This window comes from Theropithecus gelada, chromosome 16 (assembly GCF_003255815.1).
Source record: "Theropithecus gelada isolate Dixy chromosome 16, Tgel_1.0, whole genome shotgun sequence".
In the NCBI taxonomy this organism is placed as follows: Eukaryota; Metazoa; Chordata; class Mammalia; order Primates; family Cercopithecidae; genus Theropithecus; species Theropithecus gelada.
The window spans coordinates 51,488,719-51,514,092 of NC_037684.1; the positions used below are offsets into that span (position 1 = coordinate 51,488,719).

At 54.4% G+C, this 25,374-nt stretch overlaps 2 protein-coding genes across 5 annotated transcripts; both read left to right on the forward strand.

The window, feature by feature from the left end:
- The first annotated feature begins 301 nt into the window (after positions 1–301).
- On the forward strand, positions 302–17,863 carry C16H17orf99 (chromosome 16 C17orf99 homolog). The gene is made up of 5 exons (XM_025363541.1): positions 302–388; positions 825–857; positions 12,021–12,320; positions 15,478–15,747; positions 17,592–17,863. The coding sequence occupies exons 1-5, from the start codon at positions 352–354 to the stop codon at positions 17,747–17,749; spliced, it is 798 nt and encodes a 265-aa protein (XP_025219326.1). The 5' UTR covers positions 302–351; the 3' UTR covers positions 17,750–17,863.
- Positions 17,864–19,607: 1,744 nt separating this feature from the next.
- Positions 19,608–24,188, forward strand: SYNGR2 (synaptogyrin 2). 4 transcript variants are annotated; one of them, XM_025363542.1, is made up of 4 exons: positions 19,608–19,784; positions 22,290–22,527; positions 22,978–23,117; positions 23,215–24,188. In XM_025363542.1, the coding sequence occupies exons 1-4, from the start codon at positions 19,686–19,688 to the stop codon at positions 23,410–23,412; spliced, it is 675 nt and encodes a 224-aa protein (XP_025219327.1). In that variant the 5' UTR covers positions 19,608–19,685; the 3' UTR covers positions 23,413–24,188. The 4 variants fall into 4 exon arrangements, with proteins under 4 accessions (XP_025219327.1, XP_025219329.1, XP_025219330.1 ...); XM_025363544.1 differs by having other exon boundaries at positions 23,242–24,188; XM_025363543.1 differs by having other exon boundaries at positions 19,670–19,760.
- Positions 24,189–25,374: the final 1,186 nt, after the last annotated feature.

Below are 25,374 nucleotides of genomic sequence, written 5' to 3' on the forward strand. Positions count from 1 at the left end.
TTGGGATTACAGCCACCACACCCTGCTGAGCATGGACACCTTCTGCCCACCACATGAGCCCAGGGTCCTGCGGCTCAGAGGTGACTGCTGAGTCTAAGCCCCGGTCTGGCTTCAGGGTCCAAACTCCTTCTACTTCTCTGCAGATTGAGCGGGAGTTTCTCTGCGGATTGAGCGGGAGTTTGCTGTACTGGGCCCCGCCCTGGTAGCTGAGGCCCTGGGGTGCTGTGGCCTCCAGGTTATCTCCCCGCTGCAGGCACCCACCCAAGGAGCATCCCAGGGGCCTCAGGGTGGGGGAAGCCAGGAACTAGGAGGTTCTCACTGCCTGAGCAGAGGCCCCACACCCACCGAGGCATGGGGCTCCCTGGGCTGCTCTGCTTGGCTGTGCTGGGTGAGTCCACGGGGGACGTGATGGTGGGACTACTGCCGGGGCCTTGAGGCCTCGGGCTCAGGTGGGGGTACTGGGAGCTCAGGAGAGATGAGGCCTGAAGGCAAGGGCACCTTTGGAAACATGGGACAGAGAGGGAAAGATCTGGGCTTGAGTATTGGACCAGCCCCTAAACTTGCTGCATATGTGGTCCAGGGATTGCTTCACCATTCTGGACCCACTACTTACCCATCTGCAAAATGGGCTGGTGATAGGAGATGTTGGGGGCGGGGGTGGCGCAAAAGAGCTTTTGTGAGTGATGATGCCAGCTGGTCCTGGGGCCTCACTACCAGGAATCAGCCTGCTCCTCCCTCCTGGCTTCAGCAGGTGGGTCTCGAGGCTGTCTCTAGCCTCCCCTCCCTCCCAGGCCCTCTCCTCATCGCCCTCACCTCTCTTACAGCCGCCAGCAGCTTCTCCAAGGCACAGGAGGAAGGTAAGTGGCCCAGCATACTGCAGGGGGAAGTCTCCCCGCTGGGATCCTGGTGTCAGAACCCCCACTGTGGAGGGCACCGACGGCTGGGGAAGAAGGTACTAGTGGGGAGGTGTGTGCTGGAGGATGGCTGGACAGTTCTGGAATATTCTCTCCACCCTGCAGGGCCCTGGGAGTGATGGAGATGGGCAGGCCAAGCAGGCCAATGTGGGGACCTCCGGGGCACACAGGCAGGGAAGTTGCTCAGCTTCCAGCCTCTGGCTGGGCTGTTTGGAGGGAAGATTCCCTGGGCAGGCGCATCCTCATCGCTCTGCCCCAGGTCCCTGATCGGGAGCAGAAGCCCTCCCGAGACCCTCCCAGCTTTGCCCGGTGGGCGAGGCCCCGTGGAGGGCTGGGGAATTCTGGTGGGGTCTGGGAGGTCGAGCTTCTCTGACCAGGAGGAGGGCCATGAGAGAATGGTGAAGCTGAGGCTCCCCCAGGGGCCTGACATACAGGAGGCTGCCTTCCTTGTAGAGGCAGCTGGAGAGTGGAGAGCGTCTGGGGCCCAGCTGGGTACAGGACCAGGAAGGAGGAGACACTGGGGAAGGTCCCTGATAGCCCCTAGCCGGGCCTGCTTCTTCATCTTTGCCTGCTCCATCCTTTTGCCTGCACTTTCCTGCCCCATCCTTTCCTCCCCTCCCCTCATGTCCATTAAGATGAGGATGGAGAGTCACTTCCCTGTATTGTCCCAACCAATCCTTGCCCCTTATTGCTAGGCTGCCAGGTTACAGAGCAGGGCCTTCCCCCTCTATTTTGCTAAAGGGCAGGCACCGGGTAATGATGACATAAATCTCACTTGAATGAGGCCCAGCCTGAACCATTATTTCCTCATTTGCTTTAAAAACCGATACATTGTTGGGTGGCTGCTAAAAAGAGTGCAGGCAGCTGGGGCTCTGGGAAGTACCTGTGCAGGGCAGTCCCGCCTCCCTCTCTTGGCTGGCTCCTGACTTCTCCGATTCTTGCCAACCAAGTCCTGCTAACTAAACTCCTAAGAGACTGACTGATAAATCATTTATTCATTCAACAAATACTTGAGCACCTGTTTGGTTGCAGGCACCATTAAAGGCCCTGAGAATCTGGCAAAGCACGGAAACAAACCCCTCCTGTATCTTACATTCCAGTGGAGGTTGGGGGGACAAACGATAATAAAAATAAGAACATTCAGTGGCTTATGCCTGTTATCCCAGCACTTTGGGAGGCTGTAGCCAGATGATCATTTGAGCCCAGGAGTTCAAGACCAGCCTGAGCAACACGGTGAGACCCCCACCTCTACATGGCGTCTCACTCTGTCACCCAGGCTGGAGTGCAGTGGCTCGATCTCAGCTTACTGCGACCCCCGCCTCCTGGGGTCAAGGGATTCTTCCACCCAGCCTCCCGAGTAGCTGAGATTACAGATGTGCACCACCACACCCAGCTAATTTTTTTGTATAAAAAAAATTTTGTTTTAATTAGCTGGGCATGGTGGGTGGTGCACCTGTGGTCCCAGCTACTCGGGAGGCTGAGGTGGGAGGACTGCTTGTCCGGGAAATGAGGCTGCAGTGAACCGTAATCATTAACACTGCACTTCAGCTTAGGTGACAGAGCAAAAAAAAGCACATTCTAAAGTATGTTAGAATGTCGTAGAGAGAAGCAAGAAGGGTAGAAGGGAAGGGAACCCAGGGTGGGTAGGGGGAAGGAGGGCAGTGTTTGCAGGGGAGGGTGTAGTTTGGGAAGGGGCCGTGCAGCAAGGACCTGAAGGAGCTGACTGAGCAAGAAGTACCTGGGCAGGGACCCTGTGTGACCAAAGGGTATTGAATGAGGTCAGAGGCGTGGTGTGGGGTTGACTGGGGAGGTCCCTGTGGGGCACAGCCATAGGAGGTTTGGAGGGGAAAACACAATCTGATATACCCTTGATGAGGTCATTCGGACACTGTGTTGGGATGCAGATCAAAGGCAAAATCCAAGAGAGCCATTAGGCTACTCTGGGAATCCAGAGGAGAGACTGGGCAATGCGTGAGAGGCAGGGAGATGGGGTGGACATACATTCTGAAGGCCAATAGCAGCTGCTGGCAGATAGCATGGGATGGGATGGGATGAGGACAGCCATGAAAGATGGCGCCAAGCTGGGAGCGGCTGCTCACGCATGGAATCCCAGCACTTTGGGAGACCGAGGCAGGCAGATCACCTGAGGTCGGGAATTTGAGACCAGCCTGACCAATATGGCAAAACCCCATCTCTACTGAAAATAAAAAATTAGCTGGGCATAGTGGCTCATGCCTGTAATCCCAGCTACTCGGGAGGCTGAGGCGGGAAAATCCCTTGAACCCGGCAGGCGGAGGTTGCAGTGAGCCAAGATCGCACCGCTGCACTCCAGCCTGGGCAACAGAGAGAGACTCTGCCAAAGAAAAAAAAAAAAGGCACCAAAGTCCTTGGCCCTTCTGGAAGGATTGGCTAAATAAAGTGCAGCCTGGAGATGGCATATTATGCAGCTGAAACAGCTTCAGCGGAAGTGGAAAGCTGGGCACAAGTGAAGGACCTGAGGGATTAGGATATTCGAAAGATGATCTCTGTGTAAGTTGGGCTTTTTGTTTTTTTCCATTTTGCTTTTAGACACAGGGTCTTGCTCTGTCACCAAGGCTAACGTGCCTCTCACTCACTGCAGACTTGACCTCCAGGGCTTAAGCAATCCTCCTGCCTCAGCCTCCCAAGTACCTAAGACTACAGGCACATGCCATCACACCCAGCTAATACTTAATTTAATTTTTTTTTTTTTTTTTTTGAGATGGGGTCTCGCTCTGTCATCCAAGCTGGAGTGCAGTGGTGCAATCTCAGCTCACTGCAAGCTCCACCCCCGGGGTTCAAGGGATTCTCCTGCCGCAGCCTCCTTAGTAGCTGGGACTACAGGCACATGCCACCACACCCAGCTAATTTTGTGTACTTTTAATAGAGATGGGGTTTCACCACGTTGGCCAGGATGGTCTCGATCTCCTGACCTTGTGATCTGCCCACCTCAGCCTCCCAAAATGCTGGGATTACAGGCGTGAGCCACTGTGCCCGGCCTTGCTTGCAATGTTGCCCAGGTTGGAATACAGTGGCACAAACTCGCCTCACTGCAACCTCCATCTCCTGGACTTAAGCCATCATCCCACCTCAACCTCCAGAGTAGCTGGGACTACAGGCACGGGCCACCATACCCAGCTAAATTTTTGTATTTTTTGTAGAGACGGGATTTTCCTCTGTTGGCCAGGCTCGTCTCAAACTCAAGCGCAAGTCTGCCCGCCTCAGCCTCCCAAAGTGCTGGGATTACAGGCATGAGCCACCCTGCCCGGCCTAATATTTCAATTTTTTTTGTAGTGATTGGGTCTTCCTATTTTGCCCAGGCTGGTCTTGAACTCCTGGCCTCAAGCAACCCTCCCTCCTCAGCCTCCTAAAGTGCGGGGGTTACAGGTGTGAGCCACTGTGGCTATGTATTTTGAAATCCCCAAGAATTCTGGCAAGTGTAGCATTGAACATGGTAGGAACCACCGACAGGCATCTTCAAGGAGGTATAGGTGTTGGTAGATAATTGTAATCCAGAAGGCAGAGTGGAATGTATCTGAAGAAATAGCTGCTGTTTAGTAAGGAGAGGGCAGAAAAGTTTAGGGAAGGCGAAATGTCAAGAAGATGTTGTCCCCCTTTGTCCCAGCTCCATGCCATGAAGGCTGCCGGGATCCACATTGCCTGGGACAGTTGAAGGGGTAGACAGTGCTGTAGGAAGGAGGGATCTGGTTTCCATTAGATGTAGAGGATGGAAGGTGTTGGTTGGAAGGTTAAGGATATAGGGGATGTTTATTCTGGCTGAGCCTCCACTCCAAAGGACACAGAGGAGGCTGGGCGCGGAGGCTCACGCCTATAATCCCAGCAGTTTGGGAGGCCGAGGTGGGCGGATCACTTGAGGTCAGGAGTTCAAGACCAGCCTGGCCAACATGGTGAAACTCCATTTCTATTAAAAATACAAAAATTAGCCAGACATGGTGGCAGGCACCTGTAACCCCAGCTACTCAGGAGGCTGAGGCAGGAGATTCACTTGAACCCGGGAGGCAGAGGTTGGAGTGAGCCTGGATTACACTACTGCACTGCAGCCTGGAAGACAGAGTGAGACTCTATCAAAACAAAAACAAAAACAAAAAACAAGGCCAGGTGTGATGGCTCAGGCCCATAATCCCAGTAGTTTGGGAGGCTTAGGTGAGTGGATCACCAAAGGTCAGGCGTTCCAGACCAGCATGGCCAACATGGGGAAACCCTGTCTCTACTAAAAAGGCAAAAATCAGCCGGGTGTGGTGGCGCATGCCTCTAATACCAGCTACTCAGGAGGCTGAAGCACGAGAATCCTTTGAACCCGGAAGGCAGAGGTTGCAGTGAGCTGAGATCGTGCCACTGTACTCCAACCTGAGCGACAGAGCAAGACTCTGTCTCAAAAAAAAAAAAGCGAAAGACAAAAGACAACCAAAAAACAACAGCAACACATTCTCTGACAGTGCTGGAAGCTGAATTCTAAAACTGAGAGTACGCAGGGCTGGGTCCTCCGAAGGCCCTGCGGGAGCACCTGCTCCTCGCTCCTGTCCTGGTTTCCGGGGGTTGCCTCCCTCATGCCATTGTCCCTGTGTGTGTCTGCGTCTCCTTTCCTCTTCTCATCAGGCCCCACCCTAATCCAGCATGAATTACTGGAGTTAATATTTAACTTGAGAGAGGGGGAAGCCATTGTAAAAACCTGATTTCCAAATATGTTCCCATGGGCAGGTCCTGGGAGTCACCACTGGAACCTATCTTTTTGGAGGACATAATTCAACCCTCAACAGATGGCAGCTTATTCAAAATCAGATCCCTGGGCCCCTCCCTGGGTCTAATGAATTGCAACCTCCAGGGTTGGAATTTCCAAGCTTCCTGTTGTCACAGAGACCAGTCTGGAGAGGGGTAGCGCCATCTGGAAGGGCCTCGGAGCCACTCGGGGCACCAGCACTGTGTCTGGGCCTGGACATGATCCCTCCACAGTTTTCCTGCAGTGACCCCACAGCCCAGTCAGGGCTTGGCTTAGCTTCCTGTCCTGAGGGCAGCCTTGTCGTCACTTTATCAAATTTTGAGTGTGCCATCCCATTATTTAAATGCTCTCGCAGAGCAGACGAATTTTATTTATTTATTTACTTATTTTGAGACAGGGTCTTGCTCTGTCACCCAGGCTGGAGTGCAGTGGCGATTACAGCTCACTAAAGCCTCAAAGCCTCAACCTCCTGGGCTCAAACATCCTCCCAGCCTCTGAGTAGCTGGTGCATACCACCACGCCCACTTAATTTTTTTTTGAGACAGGGTCTCACTTTTGTCACCCAGGCTGGAGTGCAGTGGCGCGATCTTGGCTCACTGCAGCCTCGACCTCCCAGGTTCAAGAGATCCTCCCACCTCAGCCTCCTGAGTAGCTGGGACTACAGGCACATGCCACCACGTCTGGCTAATTTTTGTATTTTTAGTAGAGATGGGGTTTTGCCATGTTGCTCAGGCTGGTCTCAAACTTCTGAGCTCAAGTGATTCACCCGCCTCCGCCTCCCAAAGTGCTAGGATTATAGGCATGAGCCACTGCACCCAGTCAAAAAAAATTTTTTTTTTCTTAGAGACAGGATCTTGCTTTTTTGCCCAGGCTAGTCTCAAACTCCTGGGCTCAAGGGATCCCCCTGCCTAGGCCTCCCAAAGCTCTGGGATTATAGGCGTGAGCCACCACGCCCAGACAAGCAAAAGAATTTTAAGTTAAATGATAGGCCAGGCGGGTGGCTCACGCCTATAATCCCAGCACTTTGGAAGGCTGAGGTGGGTGGATCACTTGAGGTCAGGAGTTGTACACCAGCCTGGCCAACATGGTGAAACCCCATCTCCACTAAAAATACAAAAATTAGCCAAGCATGGTGGCATGCACCTGTAATACCAGCTACTCAGGAGGTTGAGGCAGGAGAATCACTTGAAACAGGGAGGCAGAGGTTACAGTGAATTGAGATCGTGCCACTGCACTCAGGCCTGGGGGACAAAGCAAGACCCTGTCTCAAGGAAAAAAAAAAATTAAAAAAAAAAAATGATAGACCATCCTTTATTGGCAAGCTTATCCATAAACTAAATAATCAAAAAGAAAAAAACCACACAAGTCTTATGAGGATAAAAAGTGAATGTCCGGCCAGGGGTGGTGGCTCACACTATAATCCCAGCCCTCTGGGAGGCCGAGGGGGGCAGATCTCCTGAGCTCAGGAGTTCAAGACCAGCCTGGCCAACATGGAGAAACCCCCGGCTCTACTAAAAATACAAAAAATTAGCCGGGCGTGGTGGCACACGCCTGTAATCCCAGCTACTCGGGAGGCTGAGGCAGGAGAACTGCTTGAACCCAAGAGGCAGATGTTGCAGTGAACTCAGATCGTGCCACCGTACTCCAGCCTGGGCAACAGAGCGAGACTCCATCTCAAAAAAGGAAAAAAAAAAAAAAAGTGAATGTCCCCAGTACAGTGTACTTTAAAAATGGTTCCTGTCTGTGAACTTATGCAAATCAAGCTTCTATTAATGAAGACTGAAATGGAAATGAAGAGAGAGCAGCTTTTTTCTTTCCACTTTTATAGGTCAAGATCATTTCCCTTCACAAAGGGAGCAAAAAGAAAGGGTGATGACATGTCAGCCCTGGACTCCCACTTCCCCACACGAGGCTGGCTTCTGGCCCCGCGATGGTTTTTGGACCACGAAGAGAAGGCCTCTGGCCCTGAGGGTCAAATTGACCAATCAGCAGAGACATCTGTAAGAGGATGCCCCAGAGGGTGCCTTCACCTCCAAATACACCTTCGCTTTCTTCAAGTCGAAGATTTCTCCATGAAAGCCTGTTTGGGAAAAAAAAAAAAAGTATTCTTTTTTTTTTTGAGACACAGTCTCTGTCACCCCGGTTGGAGTGCAGCAGCGCAATCTCGGCTTGCTGCAGCCTCCACCTCTCAGGTTCAAGTGATTCTCATGCCTCAGCCTCCCAAGTAGCTGGGACTACAGGCTCGAGCCACCACACTGGGCTAATTTGTGTTTTTTTGTTTTTTTTTTGAGACGGAGTCTCGCTCTGTCGCCTAGGCTGGAGTACAGTGGCGCGATCTTGGCTCACTGCAAGCTCCGCCTCCTGGGTTCATACCCTTCTCCTGCCTCAGCCTCCCGAGTAGCTGGGACTACAGATGCATGCCACCATGCCCGGCTAATTTTTTTTTTTGTATTTTTAGTAGAGACAGGGTTTCCCAGTGTTAGCCAGGATGGTCTTGATCTCCTGACCTCATGATCCTCCCACCTCAGCCTCCCAAAGTGCTGGGATTAAAGGCGTGAGCCACTGCGCCTGGCTAATTTGTGCATTTTTAATAGAGACAGGGTTTCACCATGTTGCCCAAGCTGGTTTTGAACTCCTGGCCTCAAACGATTCACCCTCCTCAGCCTCCCAAAGTGCTGGAATTACAGGCGTGAGCCACTGTGTCAGGTCTTAAAAAAAAAAAAAAAAAAAGTGTTCTTCCCCATCTACAAAGGAGAGTCTGGCTGGGTGCAGTGGCTCCCGCCTGTACTCCCAGCACTTTGGGAGGCTGAGGTGGGCGGATCACCTGATGTCAGGAGTTCGAGACCAGTCTTGCTAACATGGTGAAACCCTATCTCTACTAAAAATACAAAAATTAGATAGATGTGGTGGCGTGTGTCTATAATCCCAGCTCTTTGAGCAGCTGAGGCAGGAGAATCGCTTGAACCCAGGAGGCGGAGGTTGCAGTGAGCAAAGATTACACCACTGCACTGCAGAATGGGCGACAGGGTAAGACTCCGTCTCAAAACAATAAATAAATAGGCTGGACGCGGTGGCTCACACCTGTAATCCCAGCACTTTGGGGGGCCGAGGCAGGTAGATCACCTGAGGTCGGGTGTTCAAGACCAGCCTAACCAACATAGACAAACCCCGTCTCTACTAAAAATACAAAATTAGCCTGGCATGGTGACGCATGCCTGTAATCCCAGCTACTTGAGAGGCTGAAGCAGAAGAATTGCTTGAAACCGGGAGGTGGAGGTTGCGGTGAGCCGAGATTGCGCCATTGCACTCCAGCCTGGGTAACGGAGTGAGACTCCGTCTCAAAAATAAATAAATAAATAAGTAAATGAATATAAAAAGGAGAATTCTCATGAAATTTTCAAAGAGGCATGGATGAGAAAATAATTGTTGGTGTCTGTGCAGCCCTGGGCAGGGGAAGACATTCTGCTTCTAGAAGGCTGCTGCCGGTTGTCTAGACCAGAGTTGTCAACCTCAGCACTCCTGACATTTGAGGCCAGACCATTCTTCGCGGTGGGAGCTGACTGTGCACTATAGGATGCTTAGTGGCCTCCTTGGCCTCTACCCACTAAATGTCAGCAGCAACCCCTAATTTTTTTTTTTTTTTTTTTTTTGTAGAGACGGGATCTTGCTGTGTTGCCCAAGCTAGTCCACCTCCCAATATTGACAACCAAAAACATCCCCAGACCCAAAGTTCCCCTGGAGGCAAAATTGCTCCTGGTTGAGAGTTACTGGTCTAGAATGAAACATGCTTAGTGGTCACACACTCTAGTTTGTTCCAGTTCTCTGCTCAATCAGCAGCTTCCTCACTGCAGGGTGGTTTCCAGAGCAGACATGCCCAGCTGAGCAAAGGCGATTCATGACGTCGATGATATTCAGATTTCATAGACCTTCTTTCTACCCCTCCCCCAAGCACTGCCCCAACCACACAGTATTCTTTTATTCTTTTTAATTTTTCTTTGGATTAAATAGAGGTGGGGTCTCACTATGTTGCCCAGGCTGGTCTGGAACCCCTAGGCTCAAGCAATCCTCCCACCTTGGCCTCCCAAAGTGCTGGTATTATGGGCCTGAGCTACTGTGCCCACCCAATACACACTATGCTTTTTCTTTCTTTTCTTTCTTTCTTTTTTTTTTTTTTTTTTGAGACAGAGTCTTGCTCTGTCGCCCATGCTGGAGTGCAGTGGCAAGATATTGGCTCACTGTAACCTCTGTCTCCTGGGTTCAAGTGATTCTCTGGTCTCAGCCTTCTGAGTAGCTGGGATTACAGGCACGTACCACCGTGCCCAGCTAAGTTTTGTACTTTTAGTAGAGACAGGGTTTCACCATGTTGGACAGGCTAGTCTCGAACTCCTGACCTCAGGTGATCCACCCGCCTCGGCCTCCCAGTGCTGGGAATACAGGTGTGAGCCACCACGCCCGGCCTACACACTATTCTTGAAATGCAAACAGGTCCCCACCATTGGTATAATACAACCCTCTCCCTCAAACCCCTATTACAGAAACATTTTTGTTTAATCCCAATTGCTGTCTTAAAGAATCAGTAATGGCCAGCTGCAGTGGCTCACGCCTGTAATCCCAGCACTTTGGGAGGCCCAGGCAGGCAGATCCCCTGAGGTCAAGAGTTCAAGACTAGCCTGGCCAACGTGGTGAAACCCAGGCTGTAGTAAAAATGCAAACATTAGCCGGGCATGGTGGTGCGTGCCTGTAGTCCCCGCTACTTGGTAGGCTGAGACATGAGAATCGCTTGAACCCAGGAGGTAGAGGTTGCAGTGAGGTGAGATCGTGCTACTTCACTCCAGTCTGGACGATGGAGCAAGACTCTGTCTTTAAATCAATAAATAAAAGTGGGCCGGGTGCGGTGGGTCACACCTGTAATCCCAGCATTTTGGGAGGCCGAGGCGGGCGGATCACCTGAGGTCTCGAGTTCAAGACCAGTCTGGCCAACATGATGAAACCCCGTGCCTATCAAAAATACAAAAATTAGCCGGGTGTGGTGGCGGGCGCCTGTAATCCCAGCTACTCTGGAGGCTGAGACACGAGAATCTCTTGAACCTGGGAGACAACAGTGCAAGACTCTGTCTCAAAAAAAAAAAAAAAAAAAAAGTGATAATTCAGCAGCATTTAGTGCATTCACAATGTTGCACAACCACCACCGCTATCTAGTTCCAAGAGATCTTCATCACCCCAAAAGGAAACCCCTATTAGACAGTTACTCCCCATTTCCCCCTCCCCTGGGCCCTAGTAACCACCAGTCCGCTTTCTGTCTCTGTGGGTTTTCCTATTCTGAACTTTGCACACACATGGAATCATGCAAAGGTTGCCTTTCGCGTCTGCCTTTTTGTTTAGTGGAACGTTGTTACAGCTCATCCCTGTTGCAGCCTGCATCTGTGCTCACTTCTTTCTAAGACTGAGTAATATTCCTTATACGGCTCAACCACATTCTATTTACCCATTCGTCCGTTGATAGACATTTGGGCCGTTTCTACCTTTTGGCTGTGGTGAATCACGCTGCCATGAGCGTGTGTGTACAGGTATCTGTTGGAGTCCCTGTTTTCTATTATTTGGTATATGTCTAGGCGTGGAATTGTTAGGTCATATGGTAAGTCTGTTTAACTTTTTGAGGAACCACTAAATCAGTATTTTCTTCTTTCTTTTTTCTTTACTCTGAGGTCTACTGGTTTCATTTATTTATTTGTAATTTGTAGGTTCAGGGGTACATGTGCAGGTTTGTTATAGAATTAAATTGTGGTCAGGTGCAGTGGCTCATGCCTGTAATCCCAGCACTTTGGGAGGCTGAGGCGGGTGGATCACAAGGTCAGGAGTTCGAGACCAGTCAGACCAACATGGTGAAACCCTGTCTCTACTAAAAATACAAAAATTAGCCAGGCATGGTGGCGTGCACCTGCAGTCTCAGCTACTTGGGAGGCTGAGGCAGGAGAATCGCTTGAACTCAGGAGGCAGAAGTTGTGGTGAGCAGAGATCACGCCACTGTGCGCCTGGGTGACAGGGAAAGACTCCATCTAAAAAAAAAAAAAAAAACAGTGAGAACATGCTAAATCCAGCATCCTTTTTCCCTTTTCTGAGTCTCCCTCACCACCATGACCAGCTAATTTTTGTATTTTTAGTAGAGCCAGACTTTCACCATGTTGGTTACACTGGTCTTGAACTCCTGACCTCAAGTCATCCGTCTGCCTGGACCTCCCAAATGCTGGGATTACAGGCGTGTGCCACCGAGCCTGGCCAAAGCAGTACCTTCTTAAGGTGCTTGATCAATGTCGGTTCTTTCTTCCTCCTTGGACCTTTTCATCTCCCAGAAATCACCCCTGTGGTCTCCATTGCCTACAAAGTCCTAGAAGTTTTCCCCAAAGGCCGCCGGGTGCTCATAACCTGCCATGCACCCCAGGCATCACCGCCCATCACCTATTCCCTCTGTGGAACCAAGAACATCGAGGTGGCCAAGAAGGTGGTGAAGACCCACGAGCCGGCCTCTTTCAACCTCAACATCACACTCAAGTCCAGTCCAGACCTGCTCACCTACTTCTGCCGGGCGGCCACCACCTCAGGTGCCCATGTGGACAGTGCCAGGCTGCAGATGTACTGGGAGCTGTGGTCCAGTGAGTGCGGTGGGGGGCACAGGGCTGAGGAGGCAGGTGGGGTGCAGATCAGTGGGGAGCTCTGGGAGTGGGAATTGTGAACCTTGCTGGGGTAAGAGAGAGCCAGGACGTGAGGGTGCGTACAGGACAGGCTGCCGCCTCCAAGGCCACTCTCAGTCCCCTGGGGCCTTTCCTCAGGACTTGCTGTCCTTGGCTGGGGCCCTGAGGGCACAGTTTCCTGGCAGGGGCCTGAGGGCACAGAAGGAAAGAGCCCAATGGATGGCAGAAATGACTGAGCCCCAGTTGTCATCTCAGACCTCAAGGTGATAAACTAGGCATGTTTGGCTGGGTGCAAATCCTAGCACTGTGGGAGGCCAAGACAGGATGATCGCTGGAGCCCAGGAGTTCGATACCAGCCTGGGCAACATGGCGAAACCCCATTTCTACTAAAAATACAAAGATTAGCCGGGTGTGGTGGGGTACACCTGTAGTTCCATCTACTCAGGAGACTGAGGCAGGAGAATTGCTTGAACCCAGGAGGCGGAGGCTGCAGTGAGACAAGATTGTGCCACTGTACTCCAGCCTGGGTAACAGAGCGAGACTCTGTCTCCAAAAAAAAAGAAAAGAAAAGAAAGTTAGGCACGTTTTGTACATTACTTCACTTGATCTTCACAGCCGTGTCAGGGGTGGGGTCTGAGCCTCTGGGTCTGTAGCTATGGAAGCTAAAGCTCTGGGGTGTTAAGAAAGTTGCCCCAGGGGCTGGGTGTGGTGGCTCACACCTGTAATCCCAGCATTTTGGGAGGCCTATGCGGGTGGATCACTTGAGGTCAGGAGTTCGAGACCAGTCTGGCCAACGTAGTGAAACTGCATCTCTACTAAAAATACAAAAATTAGCTGGGTGTGGTGGCGGGCACCTGTAATCCCAGCTACTCGGGAGGCTGAGGCAAGAGAGTCACTTGAACCCGGGAGATGATGGTTGCAGTGAGCCGAGGTCGTGCCACTGCACACCAGCCTGGGCGACAGAGTAAGACTCTGTCTCAAAAAAAAAAAAAAAAAAGTCACCCCAGGCCACATGGCTGGCAAGTGGCCAAGGCTGCTTTCAAACCCCACTCTGTCCAGCTCTGAAGCCTGCCTTCTTCCGGTTTCCATCCTGATAGTAACTCAGGTAACCTTCTTGGTGGGAGCTATGGGGCATGGGAACCAGGAAGTGTTGGCCGACTTCGGGTGGGACAAGGAAGCTCCCCGTTCATCCTTTGCCCCATACCCTAAGAACACCAGGAAAAGACAGCCTAGGGGAGATGAGCCCAGGGTCTGCAGCCCAACATGTTCAGGGTTCAAATCCCTACACTTACTGGCTGGGGCCTTGAACAAATCATGGGACTGCTGAGCTTCAACTGCTTTAGCTGCAAAAGGAAAATAATAAGAGGCCAGTGAGGTGACTCACACCTGTATTCCCAGCATTTTGAGAGGCCAAGGTGGGAGAATCCTTCGAGGCCAAGAGTTTGAGACCAGCCTGGACCACAGAGTGAGACTCCGTGTCTACAAAAAAATTAGTTTCTTTTTTTGAGACGGAGTCTCGCTCTGTCGCCCAGGCTGTACTGCAGTGGCGCAATCTCGGCTCACTGCAACCTCCGCCTCCCAGGTTCAAGCAATTCTCCTGCCTCAGCCTCCCAGGTAGCTGGGACTACAGGCTCTTGCCCCAACGCCCGACTAATTTTTGTATTTTTAGTAGACAAGGGGTTTCACCATGTTGGCCAGGCTGGTCTCAAACTCCTGACCTCAGGTGATCCACCCACCTAGGCCTCCTAAAACGCTGGGATTACAGGCATGAGCCACTGCACCCAGCCAACAGCAATTATTTATTTATTTATTTATTTTTTTTTTTTGAGACGGAGTCTCGCTCTGTCACCAAGGCTGGAGTGCAGTGGCTGGATCTCGGCTCACTGCAAGCTCCACCTCCCGGGTTCACGCCATTCTCCTGCCTCAGCCTCCCGAGTAGCTGGGACTACAGGCGCCCGCCACCTCGCCCGGCTAGTTTTTTGTATTTTTTAGTAGAGACGGGGTTTCACCGTGTTAGCCAGGATGGTCTTGATCTCCTGACCTCGTGATCCGCCCGTCTTGGCCTCCCAAAGTGCTGGGATTACAGGCTTGAGCCACCGCGCCCGGCCACAGCAATTGTTTAAAAAAATTAATCAGGTGTGGTGGTGCATGCCTGTGGTCCCAGCTACTTGGGAGGCTGAGGTGGGAGGATCATTTGAGCCCAGGAGTTGGAGCCTGCAGTGAGCTGTGATCACACCATTGCACTCTACCTTGAGCAACAGAGACCCTGTCTCTAAAATAATAATGGGTCCTATTCCAGGGGACCTATGAAATGAAAGCCTTTTAGTAGGTGGCAAGGGCGGTGGTTATTACTAATCAGTAAGAATGACTAGAGCTTTAGGCTCAAGGCCTGGGGGATTCTAGAATCTTCTGCATGACAGTTCTTGTCCCGAAGTAACTTGCCTTTTAGTAAAAAAGACGGGACTGAATGATAGAGTTGCCAGGTAAATTTTACACAGGACATACGTATAGTAAAAAATTATTCATTGTTTATCTGAAATTAAAATTTAACTGTAGTTTTATCTGCTAAGTCTGGCAATCTGAAATATACTGCATAAGAATAAAACCAGGCCGGGCATGGTGGCTCACGCCTATAATCCCAGCACTTTGGGAGGCTAGGGCAGAAGATCGCTTGAGCCCAGAAGTTTGAGACCAGCCTGGCCAACATAGAGAAACCTCATCTCTACAAAAAATGCAAAAGTTAGCTGGATGTGGTGCTGCACACCTGTAGTCCTAGCTACTCGGGAGGCTGAGATGGGAGAACTGCTTGAGCCAGGGAGGCAGAGGTTGCAGTGAGCCTAGATCACATCATTGCACTCCAGCCTGGGCAACAGAGCAAGACCCTGCCTCAAAATAAAGTTAAAATAAGATAAAAACCAAATGTGAACTTGTGTGGTACACACGGCAGGTGGGGTAGCAGCTCAGACACAAGATGGAGGGCAAACTCTAGAAGGCGGCCTGGAGGAGGCAGCAGCCACAGCTAAGCTCATTAGGCATTTTGGAATGAGGAGAACTTACAGAGGAGGAGGGGTTTAAGACCGCTCAGCCATGGCTGTGCTACCTTCTCCCACCCTGCCAGAGCCAGTGTCGGAGCTGCGGGCCAACTTCACTCTGCGGGACAGAGGGTCAGGCCCCAGGGTGGAGATGTCCTGCCAGGCGTCCTCGGGCAGCCCACCCATCACCTACAGCCTGGTCGGGAAGGACGGGCAGGTCCACCTGCAGCAGCGACCACGCCACGGGCAGCCTGCCAACTTCTCCTTCCTGCCGGGCCAGACATCGGACTGGTTCCAGTGCCAGGCTGCAAACAGCGTCAATGTCCAGCACAGCGCCCTCACACTGGTGCCCCCAGGTGAGAAGGCCCTTGGATTTCCAGAGGGGCAGCTGGCGCTTCTGTGCTGGGAGGGTGCTAGTGTCCAAGACACAGGTCGGTAGGAAGTGGGACAGCTCTACCCGGCCACTGCCGAGAGCACAGAGGGCACAGGAGGCAACCATGCCCACCCTGGCCCCTGCCTAAAGGAAGCCCAACCCAGCTGCCTCCGCCCCGCTCCCAGGAGAGTTACCCAAGGCACCCACCATCGTGCTGGCTGGCAGCCTCGCCTCCATTGCGGCCGTCACCTCCGGGATGCTAGGCTGGACCACGTGGGCCAGGTAGGAAATGGGTGCTGGATGCAGGGAGGAGGGAGAGCTGCTGATGGCCTGAGAGGTTCAGCCGGGCTCTGGCTGGGGAGTTCAGGTGGTGGGGCTTGCAGGGCAGGGCTCTGGCCAGGGCAAAGAAGGGCCGTCACCGCTTATGCACGACTCGAAGGTGTTTATGAGGACCTACTGTGTGTCACATGCCTACTGAGGCTTACACGTTCAAGGCTTTGTCGAACCCTGGTCAGTGCTCCCAGTTGCCCTGTAATGGAGTCTGCTGGCCTCTGGGAGGGCAGTCTCTAAGTTCTTTTTTTTTTTTTTTTTGAGACGGAGTCTCGCGCTGTGTCACCCAGGCTGGAGTGCAGTGGTGCGATCTCGGCTCACTGCAAGCTCTGCCTCCCAGGTTCACGCCATTCTCCTGCCTCAGCCTCCGAGTAGCTGGGACTACAGGCGCCCGCCACCACGCCTGGCTAGTTTTTTGTATTTTTAGTAGAGACGGGGTTTCACCATGTTAGCCAGGATGGTCTCGATCTCCTGACCTCGTGATCCACCCGCCTCGGCCTCCCAAAGTGCTGGGATTACAGGCTTGAGCCACCGCGCCCGGCCGTCTCTAAGTTCTTTATGGGGTCTGAGCAGGGATGCAGCGATGATGACTCCAGGAGACCAAGGTGGACCAGGAGCTCCTGCCTTCTGTAAGAACCACATTGGGCAGTCTTTCCCAGGTGGTGGCAAGAGCCTGGGGCCCAGCCTCCCAGGGTCCCCTCTCCAAAGCCGTGGCTTTACTGACATGTAAGGTGACCAGGGCCTTTGTAGTGTCTGAGCGCAGGCACCACAGCCTGTGTGCTCTGCCTGTCTGGCCTTGGTGGTGGCCAGCCCTGCCTCTGTGAACTCACCTCTCTTTGGGAGACACTGCTGTGTCCTGGTTCTCATCCTCTGCCGTGGCCCAGGCACTTACATGGCTCTGCCAGGACTCTGTCCTTGGCACTCTCCCATCTCACTTCTGCCAAGTCTGTCCTTTCCAGAGGCCAGACTCATGGGTGAGCCATGTCACTTCGCTGAGCCTCAGTTTTTCCTTCTGTAAAATGGGGTACAGCCTTCATTTAGTGGGGTGAGTAAGCCCTCATGTCTCTCCTGCTGGGGCATTGATGTGCTTGGCACCATAAAACTCCCAGAGGCAGGCCAGGCACGGTGGCTCACGCCTGTAATCCCAGCACTTTGGGAGGCTGAGGCGGGTGGATCACCTGAGGTCAGGAGTTGGAGACCAGCCTGGCGAACATGGAGAAACCCCGTCTCTACTAAAAATACAAAATTAGCCAGGCGTGGTGGTGCATGCCTGTAATCCCAGCTACTCGGGAGGCTGAGGCAGGTGAATCACTTGAACCCGGGAGGTGGAGGTTGCAGTGAGCCGAGATTGCACCCTTGCACTCCAGCCTGGGCAAAAAGAGCGAAACTCTGTCTCAAAACAAACAAACAAACAAACAAACACTCCCAGACGCCTCGGGAGGGGATGGCTGGGAGATGAGCCTGCCTGACTTGAGTCTCCACTGCTTTGTCATCAAGGTCATGACCAGAAGATGGAGGACTGGCAAGGTCCCCTGGAGAGCCCCATCCTTGCCTTGCTGCCCTATAGGAGCACCGACCATCTGAGTGAAGAGGAGCTTGGGGTGTTCAGGACAGGGAATGGGGAGGTCAGAAGATGCAAAGCAGCAGCCATGTAGAATGAACCGTCCAGAGAGCCAAGCACGACAGAGGGTTGCAGACCATCGGCGTGCACTGTTCGTATTTGGAGTTCATGCAAAATGAGTGTGTTTTAGCCACTCTTGTCACAAAAACAAAACAAAACAAAAAAAATGGGTAACTATGAGAGATGGTGGATATGTTAACTTGCTTCACTATAGGAACTTTTGTGCTATCTATATGAATCCCATAATAGCAGGTTGTCTACCTTAAATATACACAAAAACATTTATTTAAAAAAAAGAAAAAAATCTGCCACGTGGGATTCTTGGAACCCTGGTGACCTTCAGCAAACGCAGACAGTGTTGGTGTGAGGGCTTGAGGAGGGTCACAGAAAGGAGGGGTCTCTGTGGCCTTGTCCTCACCTCTCAGGTGCTGTCACATCTCTCCAGGTGTGGGGAGAGGGAGGGGGGCACACTGGGGAAAGGCCCAGCCCCTCCCCCGCACCTTCTCCCCTCTTCCCTGGAGGGGCACCCCACCTCCTGGTGGCAGAGTCCTCTGGTTCAACTCTCACGTGGACCAGCTCACCTGGGTGGCCTCTGGGCCCCACCTGGCACACCTGCTCTTGTTAATCTGCACCTGCAGTTAGCAAAGGGGGGTCTGCAATTCTTCCGGGCTCAGTCAGCCTGTGACCCCACACCTCTGTCTGTGCAACCTCCGCTCCCCCTCCAACACACACAGAGCCTGCCTTCCCTGCACGGGACGCTCTGTACCGGTTTTTCTTGGGATGGGGGTAGAGAGGGATGGAGGTGAGAAGGGGCTGGAACTGGATTAAATTTTGCCCCCTGCCTGTCGCCCTGAAAACTTCGTTTCTGTTTGCATGCCTTTTTTTTTTTTTTTTTTTTTTTTTGATATGGAGTCTTACACTGTCGTCCAGGCTGGGGTGCAGAGGCACGATCTTGGTTCACTGCAAACTCTGCCTCCTGGACTCCTGGACTCAAGAGATTCTCCCACCTCAGCCTCTGGAGTAGCTGGGATTACTAGTAGCTGCCACCACACCTCGCTAACTTTTGTTTTTGGTTTTTTGGGTTTGTTGGTTTGTTTTGAGACAGACTCTTGCTCTGCTGCCCAGGCTGGAGTGTAGTGGCTTGATCTCAGCTCACTGTCACCTCCACCTCCCAGTTTCAAAAACTTCTCCTGCCTCAGCCTCCCAAGTAGCTAGGATTACAGGCGCTCACCACCATGCCCAGCTAATTTTTTGTTGTTGTATTTTTAGTAGAGACGGGATTTTGCCATGTTGGCCAGGCTGGTCTCAAACTCCTGACCTCAGGTGACCCACCTGCCTCGGCCTCCCAAAGTGCTGGGATTACAGGCGTGAGCCACCGTGCCCAGTCTTGCACATCATCTTAAGTGTGAAGCCACACTGCCCTTCACAGCCTTGGGGCTCTGCCCAGACCAGGAGGAATGGGGGTCTTTGACCCTACCCCAGGTTTAGTCCCAGAGAGGAGGAAAGAGTGGCAGGCCAGGCAGGGAGGGGGCTCCAGGGTGTGACCTGGGTTTTTCAGTGGGATGGGGGAGGGGGTGCTTATGAGCCTGGGTGGGTTCTTGGTAGGTGGTGGGCTTCCTAGAGGCGGCGGCAGGAGGGCAGGGGCAAAGAGGGTGAGTGGTCCTCCGTTCGTCCGTTTTCCTGGGGGACTCTCTTACCCTTTCTGGTCCGTGCTGTGGCCGGCGTGGCCCGGGAACTAGCCCCTCGACCCCGAGGTAGGGTGGACACCGGTGCTCCGCGGCCAGAGCCCCTCCCAGCCGCTAGAAGCGCAGTCCCGCGGCCCGCCGCCGCTCGCGAGGGCCGCACTTTGCCCTCGGTCCCTAGCGGTGCCTGGCCACGCCCCCGGCGGGTGGAGCGGGGCGGGGCGCCGGGCAGGTTCCTCAGCGTTCCGCGGCGGCGGCGGCGGCGGCGACGGCGACGGCGACGGCGACATGGAGAGCGGGGCCTACGGCGCGGCCAAGGCGGGCGGCTCCTTCGACCTGCGGCGCTTCCTGACGCAGCCGCAGGTGGTGGCGCGCGCCGTGTGCTTGGTGAGCCCGGGGAGGGCGGGCCAGGGCACTCCGGGGACCCCCCCTGCCGCCAGGCCCGGCGGGGCCCCTGGCCCACGAGCGCGACAGGTGGCGGCGGCCGCGTCCGGGGCCTGGCGGCGAGCGGGGCCGGCCTCCAGCGTCCCGGGCCCCGCCTTCCCGCCCTCCACAGTCTGTCCCACTGTTTCCTCCCAGTCCCGGGTCCCGCCATCCACCGCACCCCACCCCCAGCCCCGCGCCCCGACGCGGGGTGTCCCGAGGCTCCGCAGGGAGCGGGCCCCTGCCTCGCTGGCAGTGGGAGGAGTTTGGGGGCAGCTCCCGAACAGGTGGCCCGCACGCTGCCGCGACTCCCAGCTTGTGGAGTTCACCGGGACTGGGCTTTCCCAAGCCACGTGGGATAAGGGAGGGGGCGGGGGGCAACCCAACGCCATGAAACAGGGTCTCCTTCCCACTCGGGGCACGCCACGGGTCCGCCTTCCCATCCGAAGTTGAGGGACCCCAGGATGTACCCCTTCTCAATAAGCTGGGCAATACTTCCAAAACCAGGTTTTGTGTGTTGAGGGGGCCTGTTCTTGGACAGCCAGCCCTGAAAGCTGGAGGGGGTGTCATGAGGGGGCAGGCAGAGGTGGACCTGCTGTGCCCAGACCATGCCTTCTGAGGTCCCTCAGGGCGCCCACAGCCGCTCCCAGTCAGGCTGTGGGGTCTGACCGCCTGGAGCTTCTGAGGTCCCCCAGGGCGCCCACACGTGCTCCCAGCCAGGCTGTGGGGTCTGACCACCTCTGTCCTGGGCTGTGTCCAAGAATCAGGTGCCCAGTGGGTCGGGATGACAGTGCCAGGAGTCCTGGATGGGCACCCTGCTCCCATCATCCCGGAGGTCCGGCTTCATTTCTAGCTGGGGGCGGGGCCTGTGACTGCCAGCTCCAGAGCCCTGTAGGGAGCTCCCTGGGAGGGCACGGCAGGACTGGCAAGGGAGAGGCCTGGGACCATCCCAGAGGGAGCCTTATGCCCAGAGACCTGTCCCACATCTGCTGAGGTGGAGCAAGCATGGGTGGTGGCCTTGAAGTTTAGGGAGGTGGCATGGGGCTCTTCCCAAGGGGCTGGAGCCCCCCTACACCCACCGTGGGTCCTCCAGGGGTCTGAGTTCAAAGCTGTATCCACAGGCCTGAGTTAGGCCCCTTGTAGTGCCCTGTGCATGCAGGGCCCTTTTCGGGTTGGGAGACAGACTGGGAGGGACCAGGATGCCACAGAGGCTGGAAGTCCTTGTCTGGAGAAAGCTGGCCAGGCTCAACCAGGGAGGGGTTAGAGGGGGTTCCAGGAGGTGAAGACACGGGGTCGCCGGAATGGCCTTCCCAAGAGGGCCTGTCCGCCTTCACCAAGGTGTTCAGGCAGAGACTGGGCGCTGTAGAAGTGACTTGGGCTGAAGGTGACGGCGACTGGGTGAGACTCTGTGACTTGGTGGTCTGTCTTGTTTAAACCTCTTTCAAGGTGAGGTTGGGCTGGGGGTGGAAGGACGGCCTTTCATCCATCAGGTACCTAAACAGAATGATTCCTGCAGGCAGGCAGCTGGGGCAGGAGCAGCCCCTACCTAGGAGGTCCCTGCCCATTCCCCACCCCTCCTCAGTCCAGGATTCCCAGGGGCAGGCCCCCTGGTGCCTGCAGATTCTAATCCTGGGGTGCACCAGGAAGCACTTTGCTCATCAGCTCACCTCCACAAAGTTTGGAGGGGCTAACATGCCAGCCTCCAAAAGGGGACAACAGGCCAGGCGAGGTGGCTCATGCCTATAATCCCAGCACTTTGGGAGGCCGAGGAGGGCTGATCACCTGAAGTCTGGAGTTCCAGACCAGCCTGGCCAATATGGTGAAACCCTATCTCTACTAAAAATACAAAAATTTGGCCGGGCGCGGTGGCTCAAGCCTGTAATCCCAGCACTTTGGGAGGCCGAGACGGGTGGATCATGAGGTCAGGAGATCGAGACCATCTTGGCTAACACGGTGAAACCCCGTCTCTACTAAAATACCAAAAAAAAAAAATTAGCCGGGCGTGGTGGTGGGTGCCTGTAGTCCCAGCTACTTGGGAGGCTGAGGCAGGAGAATGGCGTGAACCCGGGAGGCAGAGCTTGCAGTGAGCTGAGATCGCACCACTGCACTCCAGCCTGGGTGACAGAGCGAGACTCCGTCTCAAAAAAAAAAAAAATAAAATAAAATAAAAATAAATAAAAATACAAAAATTAGCAGGTGTGGTGGAGGGCACCTGTAATCCCAGCTACTAGGGAGGCTGAGGCAGAATTGCTTGAACCCAGGAGGCAGAAAATGCAGTGAGCCCAGATCGCACCACTGCACTCCAGCCTGGGCAACAAGAGCAAGACTCCATCTCAAAAAACAACAACAAAAACCCAAAAGGGGGCAGCAGTGGTGGGAGAGGCCTGCGTCTGTACACCCCATTGGGGTCCCCGCTGTGTGTGCCCCTCAGGCGGCCACCAGCCCTACCAGGTCCTCCTCTCCTGGCAGGTCTTCGCCTTGATCGTGTTCTCCTGCATCTATGGCGAGGGCTACAGCAACACCCACAAGTCTAAGCAGATGTACTGCGTATTCAACCACAATGAGGATGCCTGCCGCTATGGCAGTGCCATCGGGGTGCTGGCCTTCCTGGCCTCGGCCTTCTTCTTGGTGATCGACGCATATTTCCCCCAGATCAGCAACGCCACTGACCGCAAGTACCTGGTCATTGGTGACCTGCTCTTCTCAGGTATCTGCCTGTGGCACCTCCATTTGATCTTGGGAGGTGACTAGGAAGGGGACGCATTAGCTCTGGGGTTCCGCAGCTGGGGGGCCTCGGCCTCTCTGGGAGGGCAGGGAGCAGCTCACTCCTCCAGGGCACTTTTAGGAAAGGGTTTTCAGCTAGCGTTTCTCCTTGCTTGAATGGCCCCAGCCCTGCCTGGGGTAGCTAGAAGCTGAGTGGACCCCCAGCACACCCGAGCAGATGGGCTTTGCCTCTGCCGTTTGTCCCCTAGGTTGTCTGCTGGGACCCACCATGCCAAGGCGGATCCCAGCCCGGCTTCCAAGTCCTCCCCTCCATATCGTGGAGGCTCCCGGGAGGTCCCTGCCTAGGCCCTGCCCTACCTGCCCTGTCCCCTCCCAGAGTCCTGGAAAGCCCCTCCCTTTCCATGGAACTGACACCCCACCCGTCCTCCCCCAGCTCTCTGGACCTTCCTGTGGTTTGTTGGTTTCTGCTTCCTCACCAACCAGTGGGCGGCCACCGACCCGAAGGACGTGCTGGTGGGGGCCGACTCTGCGAGGGCAGCCATCACCTTCAGCTTCTTTTCCATCTTCTCCTGGGTAGGACGGCCAGGGGCCGGTTCTTGGGGTCTTGGGTAAAGGGTGGTAGAAGGTGGGGTCCCCCACCCACCTGTACCCCTCTGTGCCCTCCCTGCAGGGTGTGCTGGCCTCCCTGGCCTACCAGCGCTACAAGGCTGGCGTGGATGACTTCATCCAGAACTACGTCGACCCCACCCCGGACCCCAACACTGCCTATGCCTCCTACCCAGGTGCATCTGTGGACAACTACCAACAGCCTCCCTTCACCCAGAATGCGGAGACCACCGAGGGCTACCAGCCGCCCCCTGTGTACTGAGTAGCAGTTAGGGTGGGAAGGGGCACAGAAAGGGCCCTCCCCTCTGCCCTGGACTTTCCCATGAGCCTCCTGAAACTGCCAGTCCCCGTCTTTCGCCTGTTCTACCCTGTGCAGCTGACACACAGCTGAAGAGCCTCCCAGCCTAGCGGGGGCTGGCAGAGCCACACAGTGCCTGTGCGCGGAGGGCTTCAGTCAGCCTCTCACTCCTCCAGGGCACTTTTAGGAAAGGGTTTTTAGCTAGTGTTTTTCCTTGCTTTTAACGACCCCAGCCCCGCCTGGAGTGGCTAGAAGCCAGCAGGCATGTGCTGCTGACAAGTGCCTCAGCTTCCCCTGGCCTGGGTCAGGCTGTGGGAGCCGCTGTTATCTGCGTTCTCTGCCAAAGACTCGTGGGGGCCATCACACCTGCCCTGTGCAGCGGAGCTGGACCAGGCTCTTGTGTCCTCACTCAGGTTTGCTTCCGCTGTGCCCACTGCTGTATGATCTGGGGGCCGCCACCCTATGCCGGTGGCCTCTGGGCTGCCTCCCATGGCGTGAGGGCGGGCTGGTGCTCACGGCACTTCCTCCTTGCTCCCACCCCTGGCAGCAGGGAAGGGCTTTGCCTGACAACACCCAGCTTTATGTAAATATTCTGCAGTTGTTACTTAGGAAGCATGGGGAGGGCAGGGGTGCTCCATGGCTCCTAGACTGTCTGTGCTGAATGTATTATAAAGCCTTGGGGGAGATACCCGGCCCTGGGATGCTGTTTGGAGACAGAATAAATGTTTTCTCAGTCAGTCTCTAGTCATTGGTTGAGCCACAGCCTAGGGGTTGGAGGAAGACTCCCCTCTGGGTACACCCTTAGGGGCTGGCTTTATGGAACTTGTATTTTGAACAAGGCAGTGGCAGTCCGCCCCGTCCAGCCTGCCTGGCTGGCCCCCTTCCCTCTATCTGGGGTCGCATTCCGCACAAGCCTTTCATCATCTTAAAATAGTAACTGTGCTCAGCCTGTAAACAAGATTTTTCTGGCCTGCAGTGCCAGGGTCCTGCTGCTCCCTTCCTAGAGTTGGGGTGGGGGTACCTGGGAGTTGCCGGTGAACGCCCCTTCCCGGTAACCTTTCCCAGCACTGAATGAGGGGTGCCATGGCTAAGACCAGGTTTCTACCTTACTCCAGGGTCAGCACCTCTGGAGCCTTCCTGGGACACAGCAGGGAGTGGCCTTGGCCATCCAGCCCACCCCTTGGAGATTAGGCCCATCTCTGGAAGAGGTCAGGGCCCTGAAGCAACTCCTGGCTTCCTCTTTTGAGCAGTGACGGAGCTGTCATCGGCAAGTCCCTATTGTTTAAAAATCCCCAGTACAAACTAACAGGGTGCTGCTCCCAGCCTCACCCAATGGCTTTGGCTTGGGACATCACTAGCGAAGGGGAGAGGGAGGCTGGGGAGGCCCTGGGAGCGGTGACCCTGTCTGCGCAGGGCACACTCAGGCACAGCACCAAGTCCACACCTTACCCCAGTGATGCTTGCCCCCAAGTGAGCTGCCAACAGCCCATCTCTGAGGCACAGCTGGGAGATGTCTTGACTCCTGAATTGCCAAGAGTTTGTTTCACAAACAAAACCTGACCTTGCAGGCCCAGCGACAGGACAGTGCCTCATCCTTCCAGCTGGGCCCCGGGCTCCTCTGCACACCGTTTTTGTCCTGACTCTGGCCCAGACAGGAAGCAGATGATGTTCCTCTTAGGACACGCCCCATGACCATTTCTCAGTTAAAGGGTTGTGGTTAAGACATCAGTTACTACAAAAAGATCTGGGGGCCAGGCGCAGTGCCTCACGCCTGTAATCCCAGCACTTTGGGAGGCCGAGGCAGGTGGATCACTTGAGGCCGGGAGTTCAAGACCAGCCTGGCCAACATGGTGAAACCTCATCTCTACTAAAAATACAAAAATTAGCGAGGTGTGGTGGTGCATGCCTGTAATACCGGCTACTTGG